This window comes from Macroventuria anomochaeta (assembly GCF_010093625.1).
Source record: "Macroventuria anomochaeta strain CBS 525.71 unplaced genomic scaffold BU25scaffold_57, whole genome shotgun sequence".
Lineage (NCBI taxonomy): Eukaryota > Fungi > Ascomycota > Dothideomycetes > Pleosporales > Didymellaceae > Macroventuria > Macroventuria anomochaeta.
In genome coordinates this window covers 80,491-99,619 of record NW_022985418.1, presented here as the reverse complement: position 1 = coordinate 99,619, position 19,129 = coordinate 80,491, and the positions used below count along the sequence as shown (strand labels likewise).

Sequence of the window (19,129 nt, the reverse complement as noted above, 5' to 3'; positions counted from 1 at the left end):
TGGAGCTGTGACAACTAAAGACCCTAAGGTCAAGGCGATAGCTCTGCTTTGCCTTGGATGGACCTTAGAACGTTAAGTTTTGCTATTTTCAAAGGTGCGTGAAGTGTGAATATGGAAAAGTCGTACCTGCAAAGAAATCGAGAGAGATTGACTGATTAGGTAAACAACCCCGACTTATCACGATGATGCCGTGAGAAATCTCAACCCGCGCCACGCAACACCACAGCTGCCCTACGTTCCACACCACCTCCGCCCAAGATGATGATGAGTCTATTAGCAAACTCGGTCAGAGCGTTTTTACGTCGCCCACCGCGACTTCTCCTCAACTTGTGACCTATTCCTCCATTATCACAACAAGCCACCCATGCCACGCCCAGCACCAACACCCGGTCCCCCGCGCAGCCCAGGAGGACTGAACGTGTCGTCAAGATCATCGGCCCCTGGCACAGTGTACGCTTGCGATGCTCCCTGGAGGTCGCCACGATTATGCTGTGGTTGTCTACGAGGATATTGTCCGGAAACTTGAGCAGGTCGGCCACTGGGACTTTGGTTTAATTGGACGATTGGGACCTCCCATGGCTGTTCGGGTGTGTTGTAAGCCACGGCCTCTTGTTGAGCATCCTGACCGTAGAACCTTGGAGCCGGTTGTCTCTGTGGTTCGCCAGGAAATTCATACTCTTGTTGGGGGTTTCCCGGGGCTCTTGCATACTGACTCTGTCGGTACGGATGCCCTTGAGGTCGCCGACTTGGCGGTGAATCGTATTGATCGCCGTAGGCCGAGTGGTGCGGTGTTGACACGGAGCTCGGTTGTTGGCGACTCCTATGCATCTCCTCGGCTCTTCCAGACAAGCGGTTCGGTTGACTGTAATACGGCGTGTCTTCCTTTTTCGCCCTGTAGCCGCTATCATAAGCCCTCCGATCTCCTTTAGTGCCCCGAACATCACCCATATAAAAGGCGAAGTGTACATAGGCAGTCTGCACGGTGCTAAAGTGCTTGAGCTGCAGCTCAACCGTCACGTTCTTGCCAGCTTCCTCTGTCATGTTGCCGCCCTGGGCATCGAATTCTGCGAGAGCCAGTGCGGTTTGACATAGGTTTCTGATCTGTCGCCCATTCCAGCGGCAATAGTCATACTGCCGAAAGTGTTGCTCCGCAAAATTCTCGATGGAGGATGCGTCGTAGATGATTTTACGACCCTGCTGGGCGAAGCGCTCTCGTATCAGATTGAGGTTCAAATCAAAGATCTTCTTGGTCTTTTCCTCGTTCAGCTCCGGATAGTAAAGACTCATGTTGATCCGAGACGCAAAAGCCTCGTCGAACTCCCCTACACGGTTGGTAGTGAGGAAGAGGATTCCGGTGTAGTACTCGAGGACACGAAGAAATACTGCGGACCGATTAACATCACGATTCTCTTAGAACGGATAACAACACTGACCTGCTACCAGACCGTTACGCTGGATATCTTTCTTCTCTCGCGCAGCCAGGAATACCTCGGCTTCATCGATAAGCAAGATGCATCCCCAACGGCTCGCCAAAGCGAAGTTCTTCCCAAGCTCATTGTCCACGTCTTGAGCGGTGGTTCCGAGGTCACCTAGAACACGAAGTTGGAGTCTGTCGACACGCTCATTAGATTTGACGTACCACTTGTGATTGTGAACAAAGGTTTTTGGAAATGCTCCGCGACCCCCTCTGTCTACCCGTTAGAAGAGTCACAACCTCATAGAGCTCATCGCTTACCAGCCGTAGTTGTCTTTCCAACCCCCGGGGCGCCGTGTAAGAGGATTATGAGCCCTTTGCCTAGATCCTATTAATTGACATTCAGGAATTTGGAGCAGCAACGATATACCTTTGCCTCGGATTAGATCGAACTGCTCGTCTTCTCCTATTCCTTTTGTCGCCGAATGTCGGGCACGGAAGTGCTGTGTTACCAGGGACTTGACCATGGCACGATGGCCATCTGGTAGAGCAAGCTGGTCAAACGCAGAACGTGTCGCATTGTTGGCGTCGACATTCTCAGCTCTAAGGAAGGTCAGGTCAAGTTTAGCTGTGGATTCGTCAGTGTAGTTACAGAAACAGTGTCGATCCGAGTCCTCAATCGACCACGTCGAACACAGCCAGAAGATCTCCTTAACTTACCCCATTTTCGGGTGCGCAGTACAAAACCGAACACTCGGAACGTCATAACGACCAGCTCTTCGTCACTTGGCTTGTCGCCGGAGCCTGATTGAGGATCACTCAAAGATCTCGGTGTCAGCAACAAAGATGAAGCTTGCTTTGTTGTATCCTCTGGAATCAACGTCTTGATGAAGTCTTCTGCTAAATAAGCATCGACGTATTCATCATCGTGTATTGATAACCCATTGCAGCAAGGAGCCTTACACCTCTGCACTATTCCAGACGAAGTAGGTTTGAGACTGCTAAACTTTGGTGTCCAGTCCTCTACTGCAGTCAACGCCTCCTCGAAATCTACAACGACCTGGCTGTCAACCTCTTCTCTGCTGTCCAAAGTGTGACCTGTGTAATACATGGATCTGAATTTTGAGACACTGAGTAAAGTCTTCCCACGCTCGATAAGGTCCGACCGAAGCTGTCGGTTCTTCGCTAATCGGAGTGGATATACGGGCAGATTGGTCACAACCTGCAGCCCACTGAAAGGAGTGATTGTGAAGGTCGTTGTCACTGGTCCAAACTGCTTTCCATCGAAGTCGATGAAGGCGCAGTTGATCTTCAGAAGACTCTCATCTTCAATCTCATCATCTGACTCGGTGGCTTTGGACCATCTCAACCAAGGATACGGTTCGACCTTATGTCTGGCGGCTTGCACACGCACTACGCGATATGCTTGCTTCTGCATTTGGTCGATAATCTCAGTACCGGGTTTGAATAGGTGCCATAGGTCATGGAAGTAAACGTCCTTGCATTTGTCGCTGGCGAGGTAGTCGAGTGTAGGCTTGATGTTGTTATCCATGAAATTTATCAGACAACGTAGGTGCAAGAGGCCGTTGGCGGAGTTCCTCATGAATGGCTGTATGTCTCCATCTGATGCCTCGTCTTCTGTATCAGTATCAGAGTCATCATGTGGCACTTTCTGTCTATCGATAGCTGTTGGTGTATTGGAGGTCAATTGCGCACGGTTCTGACCTTCGTCGATGCTTTCTATCGTGGCTGGATCTGATCCTGAGACCGCGTGAGAGGCCTCAGAAGGCTTGCTTGGGTCCCCAAAACTTTGCTCCAAGGAACTCAAGTATTCTCTCAGCTTTTTGTCGTCGTAGACAAGCACTCGATAGGGCCTCAGAAGCACCAGGTGATAGGCTGACGAGGGATCAAGAGTACGTGAACGCGATACACGGCGTTTGATGATTGCATAAAGCGCCTGAGACCGCAGATGGATTCTCTCAGGAAGTGGCTCTTTCTCCGGATATCGCTTGGCTAAGGAGATTTCCGATGGAACCTGTTTCTTTCCTACAGCCAAAGCTCTGTTCATGGCAGAGAGAACGATATGCGGTTCTGGCTCGCTAGCAACAGCTTGGATCGGAGTCATGACGGTATCTTCGATGTCGATATTCCTGTCAATAAACGTTCCCCAGTTAACCCAGACCAATTTGGCCGACTCGCCACCGGAGAGTGCTGCCTTGCTGTATTCCTCCACGCGATCCAGTCTGTCGTCCTCTGTTGAATCAGGCACAGCGTTCTCAGTTCTCTTTCTACCTCCCGACCTTCCGTACCTTTTGTCGAAACGTCTGGAATGCTTAAAAACACGTGTTGACTCTTTTACGAGGTACTCCATGTTTCTAATGAGCTCTCTACGACGACGGAATGGAAAAATCCGTTCCTCGATATCGTCGGAGTCAAAGTCGGAATCATCCGAGCTAGGTAGGCCTTCCAACTCTTGCATCCTCTGCTCGATAGCTTTTAGCCGTGTGGTTAGAGATCCAGCCACATTGTGGTTTGTGTCGCTATGAGGCCTTTGATCAGATGGCTCAGTAACCGATGCCTCATCGCCTTCAGGGCTTCTGGGGTTCAATTGTTGCTCAGATTCTTCTGGAGTTTGGATCGGTTGGCCTCCAGTTGAACTCGCCTCCATGCTGTCGTTGTTCTGTGCAGCCATGATGCGGAGCTAGCTGCTATGGGTGGGAAGTGAACTGAAATACCCAGCGCAGTTTACGATCGTGGTACCGTGGGATATTTGGGGAGCTTGTTGCGTGGCGGGATGCGTTGCGGACAACATATGATATGCAAACGCTTCATCAATTCAAACCAGAGGCATCAGCAGTGACTATGTATCTTCGGCCTTGTCGTAGACGCCCCGCGGACCTGCGTTGTTGTACTGTGGCCAATCAGAAGTTCTGTTGATGAAGGAATCAAGCTTGAGGACTCAAACGCCTACCTTATTGGAGCGATTACGTTGTGAGCACCACTCTCGCAGTTGTAAAGCGTAACGGAAAAGGAATCTTACGCATGAAAATCATGCGCCACCAATATCAGGTGCTTCGTCTGACTGCATATGCAAGAAGTCCATGCAAAGTAGTCTGTTCACCTTCTCAGCCGCATCTAGACTTACTGCGGATGCAGCAATCACGCACCTTCCTTTCGGAAGCCAAACACAAAATCATGGCACACCTCAGCCTCCCCGTCCTCTCTTGAACCTTACACATGTCGAATAACAAATATCGACAGGTTGTGAAGCAGTCACCTGCGGTCGACTTTCTTGAGAACAGAATGTCGAATTATCACCCTGCGTTCAGCCCCCAGCATGTTCGCTGGAGCCCAAGCCAGGGCCAGTTCATTGCGCACCCCACGCAGCAGCACACTGCTGTAGCCTTGCCCAACCGCACTACACTTGACGTCCCGTCACGACCAGGACCGCGACCTCGGCCAGGACTCATTGATGAAATGAAGTTTTGGGAAAACGCGTTTCCAGCAGCAATGCAGCAACTGGCCAACACACCAGAACCACAATACGGAACCAAGCTCCAAGATCAATGGAGCATCCGCCGCACAAAGACCTGGGCTAATGTACAAGCCAAACTTGAAATGGCCCACCGTGACTATAATTTTAGTTTCCAAGGCCAGCATACTCAGCGCTTCAGACAAACTATGCGTCGTGTAGCCGACAAAGTTGCGCCGTATCTATCGCAAGGTCTAAAGGTGGTTCCAGATTCGGAGTTCACAAGGCCAGTGATCAACGTACTTGGTTTCGTGTTGGATGTGGGTGCTCTCTCTAGCTGACCGATACAGGTCACCCAGGCTGACAATCTACTAGGCCTATCAGAAGGCGTGCGAGGTTCGAGGCATGGTAGAGGCTGGATTCGACGACATACCTGTCGCCTTTGCCAAGGTAGAGTTCTATCATCACTCCTTCCAAGGGGATGAAAATATCATTCAAGCCTCTGTCAATCTCGTTGAGGCCACTCTGAAGGCAGTCGAAGGATCTGTGAAGTACTATGTCAGCGCTCAAGGTAAGTTTACCACCTTTCATGAACCAACAAGTTCTAATGATCCAGCAGTAAAACACCTTGGCAAGGCCGTGACAAAGGGTGATAATTACCAGCAGGACTTGCTCGAAGCTCTCCAAGACATGCAAGCCCGTTCGATTGCTCTGAGCAATCAGGCAGAAATGTCGTTCCAGTATCATATGATGGCTAGTGGGTAACCTCTCTTCATTGTCTTGTGAACAGCCATGCTAACGGTCCCATTAGACGGCGATCAAGCGCGACAAAGCATGTGGGACATGCAACAGACCCTAGGCAGGATCGAGACAAATAATGTCTATTTCGCTGGCCTCTTCAATCATGCACTCGACCTATTTAATCAAGGTAAGCGCCTTCATTTACAGAACCCCACATGTGACCCTCGCTAACCTCCCCTTCTATGCAGGTGTATGGTTTCCTCATTCCCCAGCAAGCTCACGCTCAACAACCCCTAACCCGCCAATGCTTCCGCAACATGTACAGTGGTCAACCGATTATCTCCGAAGCCAGATGTACATTCCAGACATCGACATCGTGGACCTACAGCAAGTCTTCCACAGTGACGCAGACTTGATGCTCGAAGATCGTGGCCGAGCCCAACAAGTCCTCTCGTCCCCCCTTTTTCGAGACTGGCTGCTAGGTTCCGGCTCTACCAAACTGCTAGTGCACGGCGACTTCGACACAACGAACAGAGTGACGCCGTTTTCGGCGCTGTGTGCCACGCTTACGCAGGCCTTTCGTATGACGCCCGGTAACATCGGCTTGATCTTCTTCTGCGGATCTCATCTGCTAGGCGACGAGTACTCGGGTGGTGTGTGGATGATCCGGAGTCTTGTGGCGCAACTACTCCATCAATATTCACAGCCATTCATCGATTCGGATGCTGGCATCGATATGGATCAAGTCGCGCGTGGAGACATGCCAGCGCTCTGCGCCCTGTTTGATGTCCTGGTAAGGCAGTTGCCGTCAGCCACGACCATCCTCTGCATAATCGACAGCATCAACGAGTACGAAGACAAGGAGTACCTGCAGAAAGTCGAGGACATCATTCTTACGCTGCTGAACTTGGTGGATGAAAGAAGTCGTGGCGGAGCGAGGATCAAGTTGTTGTTCGCAAGCCCACAGCCAACGACTGAAGTTCGAAAGATCTTCGATGTAGAGCCAGGGACGCTACTGCACATGCAGCAGTTGCCTCTCACGGGAGAGAGCATGCATTCCTCGGCGCTTCAAGAGCGCCTCGAGTCGGAAGTCATGTACAACAGTTAGCGGTTGATCAAATGTGGACACCTCACCCTGAACAAGCGAAAACCTTTCGATATCACCTCAGATGATACCTATACTAAGGAACTCCAAACGCTGACCCATCAGTGCCCTCAATCTTACAGGAAGCGAAAATAAAAAATCGGCTGATTGACAAAGTAATAAGCTGTATGGCTCAGCGCTTCCTCTTCTTCGGCTTCTCATCCTCGTCATTCAGTGTGCTCTCCTTGTCCTTCTTCGCCGCCTTCTTCTCCAGCTCATCCCAGTCTTCGCCTTCTGACATGTCATCTTCCGAGCCCTCGTCGCTCATTTCCTCGGAAGCGTTCTCATCAAAGTCACTTTCTTCAGACGACTCATCCGAGATCGCAAGCTCGGACTCCGAGACCTCGAACGCAGACTCCTCCTCTTCTTCGTCGCCGTCCTCGTCATCCGACTCCGTCGACAAGAACGACCAGCCACCATCGGCAAAGAATTGATGCGGATCGGAGGTGACGGTCTTCATGATGGTGGCCCAGTTCAGGTTGAGCGGGCCTTCGCTGAAGGGAATGTCGACAGAGTCCAACCAGTCCTTGACGGGGTCGAGTGACTCGACGGGAATGGTGTTGATGTGGACAGGTGGGCGGTTGTAGTCCTTGAAGACAACGACCATGTCGAAGTTTCGCAGACCGAACTGCACACGTTCGAGGTGGACAATCTCAATCTCGGAAAGCGTAAGACATGTGAAGGGAGGTTCTGTGAGCTGGACCAAGCAGTCGGTTGTCGGCTGGATCAGGACGGAGGACCGAGCGGGGACACCGTTGAAGCCAAGCTCGCGGTACGGGATATCGACGCTGACGTTCTCGTTGCGTGCGGCATCTGCGATCTTCTCGGCGAAGTTCTTGAACTCCTTGTCGAGCGCTGCTCGTCGCCTGCGCTCTTCCTGTTCTTGCTCGAACTCCTCTTCGTCACCAAACTTGTGGCGGCGCTTGCGGTTGCCTGTGTCGTCGAATTGCATTTCTGTAGCTTCACGGACGAACTGTACATCCTTGGTCTTCTTCTTGCCCAACATGATGGGGTTCTTGAGATGGACGTGGATGATGACAATGAGCTCGTGTTGCGACGGCTGGAAGAACAGATGCTTCATGTTACTAAAGAGAACATCAATCCTCGCGCTGCCACCACCGTGGACATATCGCAGACCATTCTGGTGGATCTCGATGCTACCGGGAATACGCTTGCCGTCGAGTGCGGGTCGAATGAAGATGAGATCGAGAGTGAAGGGCTTGCGAGTCTTCATGGGAACGAGCTTGTCTTGCTCAACGACATCTTCCAGCTGCTTCTTCTCTTGGTCTCGTCGTACGACCTCCTTCTTCAGCTCAGTGATGTCCTTGGTGATTTGGTCGATGCGGTCGATATCCTGAGAGCGGAAAGTCAGACTGCGAATGAAGTGGGCATTGGGGTCCTCGAAGGGCTGGTCGTCCTTTCGGCCGACGCCCTGACCAGGGGAGAGGAAGTTGATACGAAGTGACGTGACATCAGCCTCGGGTGTGTGGGAGGCGTTCTTGATGGTGTGGATGTGGAAGGGAACCGGGCGACCCATGATCGGCAGGATGACTGTTTGGCTTTTCTTGTCCACCACAATCTCCAGGTTCGCGACCGAGTTTGGCAGCTGGTTGTCGCGCTTGTACGATTCGAAGCGCTTGAACTTCTTCTCTTCGGTGCCGTTGAGAGACTTGGCGCCCTCGCTGTACTGTTCCAAGCCTTCCTGTTGCTTCTTTTGGTGAAGTTCGCGCTGATGCTGCCGCCTCTGCTCTTCCTTCTCGGCGTCTTGGTTGGTTGTTCGCTCGTGTCGCGTGCGTGTCTTGGTGATGTTCGTCTGTGCGATCGCCGGCGCGCGCTCCTTCTTGACCTTCGGCTTAGCCTCCTCTTCCTCGTCGTCGAAGAAGAACGAAACGGCGTCCAGATCAGATGTGGTGTCTTTGGTGAAGACAGAAGCATCGCCCTGCCCAACGCGAACTGTGTCCACGAGAACGAGGGAGTATGTCTTGCTCTTCTTGTCTTGCGGCTTGCTGTTCTCCAGGTCCTGCAGACCCGTTTGCACGACAATGGTCATACCGTCCTTGAGAACGCGCACGTTCTTGCCGCTCAGAAGCAGGGAGTTGTCTTTGTTCTCCGTGCCGATGCCGTACCCGACGTTCTTGGGGAAGTGCTTCTCCCACTCCGGCTTCTTCGACTTCAGGTGCGAGAGGGCCTTGTTGTAGATGTCCTTGGCAACTGCGCCGTCTTTGATCGACTTGATGACCAAATCGTGCATGGCCAAGAGCAGTTTGTACGCCGTCTCCTGCTCCTTGTTGGGTCCGACCATGTACGTTCGACCGACCATAGCGCCGTATGTCTGGTAGCGCAGACCGAGCACGGAGATGATAACGCCGGCGTGCAGGTTGTTCTCGTCCGGCTCGGCCGCGAACTTGAGATCGTATGCGCCGCCACTCTGGATCGTAGGTTGCAGGCACCAGTCGAGCTGCATGGCGTCGAAATTCTTGGAGACCTTTTGCTTCTCGAAGAACTTGGCATCGTCGATCTTGTTCGCAACCTTGTCGGCGAGCGCTCGGTGGGTGATTTTCTTCTCGGAGTCGAGGATGTCGGACATCTCCTCGACGAAGTAGTTGGTCATGAGAGCGCTCGATGCGCGGGAAGCGTCGCGGATGGTGCGCTAGACACGTCAGCGAAGCTCGCATTGTCACGCCGTCTCGTGTCGCCTACCAGCTCCTTCTCGTCCTTGACAGAGAGGGCGGCCTGCGAGAGGATAGACGCCAGATCAACCTGGTCGTCCTCCTTGACGCCGGCCTCGGCGAACGCAGCCTTCCACTCGTCTGCGAAGCCGCCCGTGGAGCTGTCCTTTTTGAGCACGGCGACCTTCTTGCCGGCGTTCCTGAGAGTGTCGATGCATGTGTGGAACTGCTTCTTGTTCTCCTCGGCGTCCTTGCCGCGCACGAGGATCTCAATGGGCACCTTGCCGCCCTTGAGGGGCTCGAGGTACGAGGCTGCGTGCTTTGTTAGCAGCGTCCTCCCCGACGTGTGAAGAGTCACGACGCACCCTTTTTCTTTGTGGTGACGATCTGGAGGAGGTCGGGGGTGAGGATGAAGAGCGTTGCAGGGAACTCGTAGCCTAGCAGCCACAGCTAGACATGCGCTGTTAGCCGTTGTGGTGGCCGGTCCCTTGTTCGTCTCACCTGGAAAGCTGCGGGCTTCAGGTAGCTGCCCGGCTCGCTCGCCTTGCCAACGACCGTGGCGATGGAGCCGGCGCCCTGGAAAACGGCATCGCCCGAGCGCTTGTCGGCCTTCCACTTTGCGACAAAGTTGCCCAGCCGGTCGTGAAAGAGCTGCTTGTCGATGACGATGTCGTCAGCCATGATTGCGAAAGGCGAGAGCGCGGCGGCCTTCGGCAGCTGGACGTTGGTTCGAAGCGGGTTCGGGTTGGGGGTGAGAGGGCGGCGGCGAAAGAAGTCGACGTCGCCGTGCTCCATGGATAAACGCGAGCGCGTTCCGCGCCAAGGCAACCGCGAGCCGGCCCAAGCTTCCCCACGCGGAGGACCCACCTTCCACTTCGACGGTGAATCCACGGCCCTGGAGGCCGCCGAGACCGTCGCTGAATCGCATCTTGGTTGGATCGCATCTCCATTGATCGCATCTTCGTCGAATCGCAGCGACAATCGCAGAGACGATCGCAGAGACTAACGTGTTCGCGGAGCCCGAGAAGCGCCGGCAGCCGAAACCACCCCCAGGAATCGAACCGCGGACAGCTGCGACGTGACTGGTGACGGGCCCACGTGCAGCACCTTCACCTGTCCCCCGCCCAACCTCACTTCCGCCCGCCGCAGAGAGCCAGCAGCCTCTCGCACCGCCCCGCTATGCGATGACAGCCAGTCCCAGTGCAAATGGACGCACTGGAGTCCTGCCGGTCGCCCTCCGCGGCCACGGCACCGGCGACGGCGCCGGCGACGACCTCGAACCCCAGAAGCCCAACAAAGCGCCCGCAACGGGCGTGCAGGCGGCTGGTATGCGCGCGGTGGCAGCGCGCATGGTCGCCTTCTACTTCCGCGCCCCAGTGAAGGCCTTCTTCCGCGGTCGGATCGACTACATGGGCTATGCGCGAGCCATCAACCCCCACATCTCCGCCGACGCACGCTGGAGCTGGAGGATGACGACGCCTGCCGTGCTCGCCCACGCCATACGTACCGAAGGCTGGGGCTTCGTACCCAACCAGGTGCTACCGCCTCTGCTCGCGAACACCTGCATAGGCGCCGTGCTCTACACTGCCTACCTGCACAGTCTGTCGAGCCTCCACGGACCCTCGTCCTACCAGACAAAACGCGTCTACCCACCCCCGCCTCCCTCGACCACATTCACCGCTGGGCTTGTAGCCGGCGCCTTCCAATCCGTCGTCGCTGCGCCCTTCGACGCCCTGCAGACCCGCTTCCGCACCGCCGACATCCTCGATGGGAAGTACAAAACCATGTGGCACTACGCCGGGCACAAGTTGCGCTCCATCGGCCTGCAAGGCATATTCGCCGGCTGGTCGCTGTCGCTGTGCAAAGACGCGCTCGGCGCCGCCGTGTTCTTCAGCGCCTTCGAAACTGTCAAGAGCCAGGGCTACTACCACTTCGTCACCTGGCACTACGGCTCCCGGACGCGCGATTCCATCCTCGATACCCAGCCGTTGACCGTCGACGCGTACCACGACTACGATGCCCGGCCGGTCATCAAACCGCACTTTGCGCTCGAACCGTCGTTCTTGCTCCTCGCCGGCATCAGCGCGGGCGTCACTTCGCAGATCATACAACACCCCTTGACCGAGATCCAGGATGTGCACTACCGCCGTCTTGAGGCGCTGGATTTCCAGGCCCATGAGGAGAGTAGGCCCGGGCAGATCATGCGGCGCTACTACCACGCGTACGAGCAGACGTTTGCGCAGTGCAAGACATTGGCCAAGAGAGCGGGCGGGTGGCGGAAGTATCTGTACAAGGACTTCTGGGGGGCTACGATTAGGCAGGTGCCCAGCACGAGCGCAGGGCTCATCGTCTTCGAGCTCGTGCGGCGGAAATACAGTTTTGAGAATGACGAGGATGTGACTATCGATCGGGCGCATGAGAAGATCCTGCTAAGGTGAGATGGGGGATGGTGTACACACAAGGCGTTGCAGTTGATACCCAGCATATAGACCACGGCATCGTATATTTATTGCAGCGCCCCCACGGAACGACTTTACATCGAAGCATGCATGCATACATAGACGCAATAGAACATCTCCACTTCAGCTCAGCGGCTCTCCAGCTCAGCGGCTTTCCAGCTCAGCGGCTTTCCAGCTCAGCGGCTTTCCAGCCCAGCGGCTTTCCAGCCCACATGCTGCGACTGTGGTCACTTCAGCCTGACTGTATAGAAGACCCATATGGTGCATCTGTCACGTTTTGATGATTGGGTCGTTTTGCACAATGCAGTACTGGCCCACCCAGAGACAGCGCAAGTCCAGTGTTCGGGCTGCTGTCATCGCATCCTCAATGACGGCGGACGTGTCCAGGGGAAGCTTCCCGCCGTGGAGAGATCCTTGGTGGACGCCGCCCCAGACATGGGTTAGTGCTGCATATGCATACGACGCATCAGACTGACAGGCTGACAGACTGTTGGTGGCACGCCGTCGGTCAGAACGATGTCGAACGTTTGCAATCGATGGTAGCCTACACGGACTCCCTGCGCGATGCTCCCTGCATGCTCGCAGCCAGCGTATGGCCGCTGAACGGTCGAGATGCGAAAGAAAAAGCTTGGTTGGGTAGCCTGTCGCCTGCCTCATACATCCCAACTACATCACAGAATCAGCCCCCGCTGCATACATCATACACCCCGGGTGTTCCTCGCAAAATCCCTCGCCGCCTGCAACACCATCAACCCACCCATCACCCATCCCGCAATCATGACCCTCCTGATGCGCGGATCGTACTTTTGCCCCACGCACCACTGCCTGCTCTGCTCCGATTCGACTGCCTCGTCGGAGCCCACGTGGCTACTAGCACTGCTTGCAGGTAGCTTAGCTCCGCAGAAGGAAAGGCTGCCTGGGGGTTCCTCGCTGCTGTTCGTAGTGGCATTTCCTGGCGGTGCTTGATGCCGCTTCGCATGACTCCAGTGATGGGGCGTCAAGCGTCGGAGAAGGAAAGAAGAGTGCAGTCTACTTGCAACGGAGGTTGCTACGGCAGTGGGCACATGTTCTACGCTCGAACGCATCACTGGTGCAGCGGTTGACAGCGCGCTGTTGACGGCTTCCATCCACGGGTGCTGCTTGCTCGTGTGGCCCGGATCAACTGTTTCACTGGGGTGGGTAGCTAGCGAATCTGGCAGGCTGAAAGCCGTGTGGGCCGTGATTGACGCGGTTGACGAGGGCTTATATGTGGTTACCACTACGGTTGATATTGGCTTTGATTTCGTTGATTGAGATGAGGTTGTTTCTTCGAGGTCCAACGGAGGAGTGCTTGTGTGTAGTGATGAGTTCGTTTCGAGGACTGATGTTGATTGCTTCGTTGTTGGCGATGACATATTGCCATGTTTGCGCACTTGCTTGCAGAAATCGACAGCGATCTCATCTCTGACAGGCAACGTCTTTGGCTGGAGTGCGATAGTGAGCTTGAGTGGGAAGGAGTTTTTGCTGTCATCAATAGCATCAGGGACGTCGCTGCAAAAGCCCAGCGCGGCAGTGTGAGGAAGGTGGATGGCAACATGACCGTCTTCAGAGTCGGTCAGCGGGAGCGTCATGGTGAGTAAACTGTCGCGTTGACGGGGTATGGAACCAGATCTTCCAGTTGGGTTGGCTAACAAATGGCTGTCTTCGCTTGGTTGTGCAACGACGCGATGTGTCGCGGGAGCGAAGGCACAGATGGCGAGAATTAGAAACATGGTGATGGACAGTCTCGGGGTTAGACTGGAGCGAGGGTCAAAAACCTGGACGAGTGCGCTGTTGGACTTCTTGCTAAAACGTGTCAGTTATAACAGCAAAGATTGAAATGTAAACGTGAGCTGTGAAGCAAACGATATCGATCTACATCACATTCAATACAGTACTTCACCGATAGCTTCGCCCGCAAATCTGTCAGTTCAGTACTTCAAAGCAAACATCCTTAAAACCTTAGGGTCTCCAATTCTTTCAGTGGGTATATTTAAGCACTGGCAGTCAAAGCACCAGAACGAGAACGCGATCTCGTCCTAGTGACAGTGCTGGTGCGTCGCTCTGTGATGATCGAGGTCACCAGAACAGTCGTAGTAGACTCAGGGGTACTGCTGCTGCTGCTTGACGTCTCCGAGCTGGGACGACTGAAGGACTGGGCAATACGATCGGATTCTGAAACGCTGCCACTGGCGCTGGAGATCTCCGAGCTATCCTTGCTACTGCTGCTGCTCGAAACCCCCGGCGTGCTGCTGCTGGGTGCAGGCTCTAGGCTGCTGGTACTGCTTGGTGTAGGCGCTGGAGTGCTGCTAATATGTCAGCCAGCTACTAAGATTTTCGAGCAGTTCGCAAACCTTTTAGGCACATATTTCAGGTGTCTAGTTATCGTCAGGATTGATGTGTACTGCTCCGTGGTCTGGACCGTCGAGCTGGGACGCGTGCTGGTGCTGATGCTCTCGATCGTTACTTCTGTTTCGAGAAGTAGAGTCTTTGAAAGGCTGATGAACTCGGTCGTGCTGTTGATGAACGACGTGCTCGAACCGAAGATCAGGGCTCCTGGTCCTGAGACGATTCTCGAAAAGGTGACAGGGTACGACGTCGTAACCGTGGACGCAACAACCACTACTTCCCATACTTCTTGATAGCGCTGGCATTGCATGTCGCCGTTGTCAAGCGCTTTGCAGACTTTCACGTCCACATCGGAGGGTGCCTCGCCGGCTGTCAGTGACTGCCAAGGAGCAAGCCAGTACGTCGTCAGCCTTCGTATGGTTGGAGCTGGTGTAATAATCGCAGAGAAGCTAGTCGTGGCGGCAGTTGGTGTAGGATACTCCAGGCTGTAACCGCACTCGCTCGAGAATGTAATTTCTTGATCGCAATCTGATACCGTGACCTTCGACGCCAGCCCAGTAAGCGTAGTTGCGCAGATGATCTTAGTAGTTGTGGAGTATTCCACGCTGCAGCTGCTTGATCCTGATACATACTGAATAACGTTCGCAGATCCATTGAAGAAGGGTCCACCAGCAATCGAAGAAAAGTAGAGCGCAGGACCGAGGCAGAAGGTCGCTTCTGGAATGTAAGACGTGACGACCTGGCTGATGGATGTGACCTCCACTGGAGCAGCATCTGGCGAGGGGTAAATGACAGTGAGCGTGCTGACTGGTGGAGGAGGTGGCAGCAGCGTTGTCGTCTCGGTAGTAGTAGCTGTGGTCGTGGCAGTAGTTGCGGTGGTATCAGTTATTGTAAAGTCCACAGTTGCCACGACAAGCGATGGTGGGTTGACAGCTGTGGCGTTGTAGACTTCGTGTGGGAGCTGCTGAACAGCTGCAAAGGAGTGTGGTAGCTGGAAAATGACTGAAGTGAAGCCCAGAAGCAGAGAAAGTGAGTACATTTCGGCCTGTACGATAAGCAATGAGTTAAGATTAAAAGAAAGAGATAAGGAACGACGGCTTTGAAGCAGGGTCGGCGCAGAGGGGCTAGTTGTTGTGGTTTTGGATGGAATGGGAAAAGTATGTGGTACACCATCCCTTGCTTGCAAATTGCGGCTGTCGAATGTTATACAAGACCTCGCATTGATCCCAAACCCTTATTTTGTCTCGAAGCCACTAAACTAAGGAGCTGAACCTTTCGTATTCGCTCACTATACGGACAGCTGCGATGAGGTACTGCTAGAACGCCAGGTACCGAGCGCAGAGTAACGCGGATCTCGAACATTGTCTCGGTAAGTCAGCACTAGGCATCTTCGCGATACAAGTGGCCTGAATTCACGATAGTACATTCTACGAGGAAGGGTGTTGAGGATGTTTGACCTCTTGATAGAGTTGGTTGAGGATCTGGAGAAGCGAGGTAAGAAAGTCGCGATGTTTGAGGCCCCACATTTCCCCGCTCTCGGAGCGTGCGACGTCAACCAGCTGCATTACAAGGTTCTGCTCGTCTTCATGAAGAAGGCCTGACCGTCGCAATACTGCTGGTCGCCATTGCCAGAGAGGATGGCGACATTGAGATGTGCAGAGTTGTCTGTTCTTGCTGCAGAATGACAAACCTGGCGCCCACAATGCATGTGCCGAGCTATGCTTCCGAGGCGGATATATCCTCTGTTACTCACCAGTCATACTGACCATACTCCCTTTACCTCCATCTTACTGTATTCGATTGTCACGATAATATGGCGTCCTCACAGCCCATCAAGCTTGCCGTCCTGGACGACTACCACAACATCGCTCTGCAACACTTCTCACACCTTCCCAGCTCGCAAGTCGAGGTCACAGTCTTCAGCGACACACTCCCATCATACACTCATCCCAAAACCACAGATGCCGAACGACAAGCACTTGTCGAGCGCTTGCGCCCCTTCTCAATTCTTTCAACAATGCGCGAGCGCACTCCATTTCCAGGGGAACTACTCCGCCAACTCCCAAATCTCAAGGTCATCTTCGCAACAGGCGGCAAGTTCGAAAGCTGGGATCTTGCAACGATGAAAGAGCTCGGTATCACGGTCTGCGCGGCGTCAGGCAAAGGCCGCACAGACGGAAAAGGAAGCGGACCGTCTCTGCGCTCGCTACCTGTGAAGCAGGGCGGTGGGCACCCTACTACGCAGCATGTATGGGCTTTAATCTTGGCGCTAGCCAGAAACGTGGCTGCGGATGATGCTGTTGTCAAGGGTAAGCGCGGACCGAAGGCGTGGCAGACTGGACTGGCGATTGGCTTGCAAGGGAAGACATTAGGGCTCGTGGGACTGGGGAGGATTGGGTCACATGTAGCGAGGGTTGGCGTGCTTGCATTTGGGATGAAGATCGTGTGTTGGAGTGCAAATTTGACCCAAGAGAAGGCAGACCAGCTTGCTCAGGAGGCTGGCTTGCCAGTCTCGGGAGGAGGCATGATCGCGGATGACGAGAAGACGTTCAAGGTCGTTAGCAAAGAAGAGGTGTTCAAGACAGCAGATGTGGTTTCGCTGCATTACGTGCTTAGTGAGCGGTCAAAGGGGATCGTGAGTACTCAAGAGCTGGAGTGGATGAGGCCTTCTAGCCTGCTGGTGAATACGTCTCGCGGACCGTTGGTGGACGAAGCAGCTCTGCTTGGCACACTTCGTGGTGGATATATAGGAGGCGCTGCACTCGACGTGTTCGACATTGAACCCTTGCCAGCAGACAGCCCCTGGCGCAATGAAGACTGGGATGCGGAAGGAAAGAGCAGGGTACTCTTGACGCCACATATGGGCTACGTGGAAGAGGGCACACTGAATACATGGTATGAGGAGACGGCAGAGAATCTGGAGAGGCTAGTCCAGGGGAAGGACCTGCTGAACATTGTTCTGTGAGTTCAACAACGCTCTACGATAAGGACAGCTGCACCATAGGATTGAGTTTTGACATTTGAGACATCAGTGACAGCAACATCAATGAAATAGTCGTCACTCGTTCGCTGTGTAATTGTGCATTCTCAGACTGACCGCAGATATGTAGTGGGGCTGACAGCAATCGCCGCAGGGTTAACAATATGAGGCTGTGCAACTTCAGTTGAGCTTCACGATTGCTCAGTATGAGTCGAAGTGGCCCCAGCACGGCAAGTGGGGCACAAGCGCAGGTGTGCTTTCCATAAGAGCGCCTCACCTCACCCCCAATTTCCTACTCACCACATATGTGCCGAGATCGAGGCTCTATTACCCGGACAATCACAACAGAAACGGCAGCAAACATGTCCTTCAGCAAAGCAGAATACCAGAAGGAAGATTTCCTAGCCGATATGCCCCCAGTGCCAGAAGGGGAGTTCTGCGTTTTCGGCACAGTACGTTCCATTAACGCCGTCAATGAATACATCTCATCAAAACAGGTGTATGCGCACCCAGAGCATGCAGATGCTCTCGAGGCTGTATACGCGGAGACAACACGGCTCGCTGCTTCCGAGCCGGGCTGCATATACTACTGCATATGTCGAGACAGCGATGACCCTACGGTCTTCCACTTCTTCGAGCGCTATGCCGGTCGACTTGCATTCGAGGAGCACAATGCACAGCCTATCATTCGGAAGTTGATACACGATCAGTTGTTCAAGGGCGTGAAGGCGAAATTTGTGGAGGCTATCAAGCCGGCAAGCCCGTGATGGGCACAGCTGGATCAGACAACAATCGACAAGCATGATGACTCGACCTCTTTCGCCTATTAGGTAGCTCTGTTCCACTTGTGTGTCGGTTTTCTAACACAGATTACTTCGCCCCGTTCCACTATGGCTCGCAAGTACCCGCTGGTCGATGATCATGGTGAGAGCCCTGAAACGCCTGATAGGTCGACCAGGTACACGATCAACACCGACTTCCAGTCGACACAGTGTGCTTGCCCAGAGCCTCTGGCATCCCAAAATCATCAGAATCCATCTCCAAAGAGTCTCAACAGACACTGCCTTCATTTTCACAGCCTCCAGGCCTGTGGTTGTGGTGTGCAGTCAGGTGCAGACCTGCTGGTCTCCTTAATCAGAATTTTCGGTGTTCTACGCACAGATCACCTATCCAACCGGTCCTCAGAGCCTTCAGCAGCCACACAGCCCACCAGCCACACCCAACCCTCCAACAACACAAACCCCCATCATCACCACCAACCACTCTGGCCTTTTGGCTTGGTTCTTTGCTGCCCCAACTTCAATCACTCCACAGAGGCATACTTACCTAATTGATTGATTGATTGATTGATTGATTGGTTTAAACGTCCTATGTGAGTCTGAGACTATGGAAGACGAGAGGAGCAGTAGCCCCTCTGGTAATGTAAGGGTTTAGTTACAAGGGGTTGAGTTCAATGAACGTACAAGGAATGGTGAGGGTCTAAGCCCTTGTGTTTTGTGTTGTGTGAAGGCTCTGAGAGAGCCTCACTAGTTGGTATAGCAGCTCCAAAGAGTGCAGTTGGTGTGAGAGTGTAGAGAGCCGTTGCTCTGTCGTGTGAGGAGCTGCTGCTGTTGTCTGCCTCCAACCGAGTGCTGGATTGTATGACACAGACCACCGAATAGTTTTCCGCTCAAGAGAGCTGAGGCACAGCAACAGAGGGCTGCACGACTTCCACAATGCCTGCAGTAGCAAAAAGGCATTGAGAAACAAGTTCAGGAAGGCATATGAGATGATATGAGACCAAAAATCGATACAAATGGACCTTATGCTCACCTCAAAAACTTGATGTTCGGTGAAGAAAGTCAGGAAGGAGAAGGCACGATCAACTCGAATGATATCTGCGG

At 53.8% G+C, this 19,129-nt stretch overlaps 8 protein-coding genes across 8 annotated transcripts; 4 read left to right on the top strand and 4 right to left on the bottom strand.

Annotated features, from left to right (window-relative positions):
- Window positions 1-126: 126 nt before the first annotated feature.
- On the bottom strand, window positions 127-4,233 carry BU25DRAFT_416223 (uncharacterized protein). Its single transcript, XM_033707728.1, has 6 exons — window positions 2,135-4,233; window positions 1,845-2,042; window positions 1,736-1,795; window positions 1,640-1,687; window positions 1,434-1,589; window positions 127-1,382 (listed from the first exon to the last, which is right to left on the bottom strand). The coding sequence occupies exons 1-6, from the start codon at window positions 4,104-4,106 to the stop codon at window positions 349-351; spliced, it is 3,468 nt and encodes a 1,155-aa protein (XP_033555517.1). The 5' UTR covers window positions 4,107-4,233; the 3' UTR covers window positions 127-348.
- A 484-nt stretch (window positions 4,234-4,717) lies between these two features.
- BU25DRAFT_463806 (uncharacterized protein) lies at window positions 4,718-6,735 on the top strand (the record flags this gene model as incomplete). Its single annotated transcript, XM_033710631.1, has 5 exons — window positions 4,718-5,206; window positions 5,262-5,457; window positions 5,506-5,643; window positions 5,698-5,814; window positions 5,876-6,735. 5 exons carry the CDS (start codon window positions 4,718-4,720, stop codon window positions 6,733-6,735), a joined length of 1,800 nt encoding a protein of 599 aa, XP_033555516.1.
- A 169-nt stretch (window positions 6,736-6,904) lies between these two features.
- On the bottom strand, window positions 6,905-10,121 carry BU25DRAFT_354748 (SPT16-domain-containing protein; the record flags this gene model as incomplete). The annotated part of the gene is made up of 4 exons (XM_033703526.1): window positions 6,905-9,421; window positions 9,472-9,775; window positions 9,802-9,890; window positions 9,942-10,121. 4 exons carry the CDS (start codon window positions 10,119-10,121, stop codon window positions 6,905-6,907), a joined length of 3,090 nt encoding a protein of 1,029 aa, XP_033555515.1.
- Window positions 10,122-10,789: 668 nt separating this feature from the next.
- On the top strand, window positions 10,790-11,878 carry BU25DRAFT_426592 (mitochondrial carrier protein-like protein; the record flags this gene model as incomplete). The annotated part of the gene is made up of 1 exon (XM_033708429.1): window positions 10,790-11,878. One exon carries the CDS (start codon window positions 10,790-10,792, stop codon window positions 11,876-11,878), a length of 1,089 nt encoding a protein of 362 aa, XP_033555514.1.
- A 719-nt stretch (window positions 11,879-12,597) lies between these two features.
- BU25DRAFT_495864 (uncharacterized protein) lies at window positions 12,598-13,566 on the bottom strand (the record flags this gene model as incomplete). Its single annotated transcript, XM_033711889.1, has 1 exon — window positions 12,598-13,566. The coding sequence occupies exon 1, from the start codon at window positions 13,507-13,509 to the stop codon at window positions 12,598-12,600; it is 912 nt and encodes a 303-aa protein (XP_033555513.1). The 5' UTR covers window positions 13,510-13,566.
- A 253-nt stretch (window positions 13,567-13,819) lies between these two features.
- BU25DRAFT_483106 (uncharacterized protein) lies at window positions 13,820-15,628 on the bottom strand (the record flags this gene model as incomplete). Its single annotated transcript, XM_033711161.1, has 3 exons — window positions 13,820-14,064; window positions 14,272-15,199; window positions 15,556-15,628. The coding sequence occupies 3 exons, from the start codon at window positions 15,626-15,628 to the stop codon at window positions 13,911-13,913; spliced, it is 1,155 nt and encodes a 384-aa protein (XP_033555512.1). The 3' UTR covers window positions 13,820-13,910.
- Window positions 15,629-16,051: 423 nt separating this feature from the next.
- BU25DRAFT_416219 (D-isomer-specific 2-hydroxyacid dehydrogenase-like protein) lies at window positions 16,052-17,273 on the top strand. Its single transcript, XM_033707727.1, has one exon. It carries the CDS (start codon window positions 16,080-16,082, stop codon window positions 17,229-17,231), a length of 1,152 nt encoding a protein of 383 aa, XP_033555511.1. The 5' UTR covers window positions 16,052-16,079; the 3' UTR covers window positions 17,232-17,273.
- Window positions 17,274-17,608: 335 nt separating this feature from the next.
- On the top strand, window positions 17,609-18,013 carry BU25DRAFT_435594 (uncharacterized protein; the record flags this gene model as incomplete). Its single annotated transcript, XM_033708929.1, has 2 exons — window positions 17,609-17,698; window positions 17,744-18,013. The coding sequence occupies 2 exons, from the start codon at window positions 17,609-17,611 to the stop codon at window positions 18,011-18,013; spliced, it is 360 nt and encodes a 119-aa protein (XP_033555510.1).
- Between the last annotated feature and the right edge of the window lie 1,116 nt (window positions 18,014-19,129).

Bases quoted from the DNA above. Each gene is read 5' to 3' on its own strand.
- BU25DRAFT_416223 (XM_033707728.1), bottom strand. From the start codon at position 4,106: ATGGCTGCACAGAACAACGACAGCATGGAGGCGAGTTCAACTGGAGGC. The intron at 1,796-1,844 runs GTATATCGTTGC...AATAGGATCTAG, and splicing joins CGATCTAATCCGAGGCAAAG to GCAAAGGGCTCATAATCCTC. The intron at 1,688-1,735 runs GTAAGCGATGAG...ACGGGTAGACAG, and splicing joins TGGAAAGACAACTACGGCTG to AGGGGGTCGCGGAGCATTTC.
- BU25DRAFT_416219 (XM_033707727.1), top strand. From the start codon at position 16,080: ATGGCGTCCTCACAGCCCATCAAGCTTGCCGTCCTGGACGACTACCAC.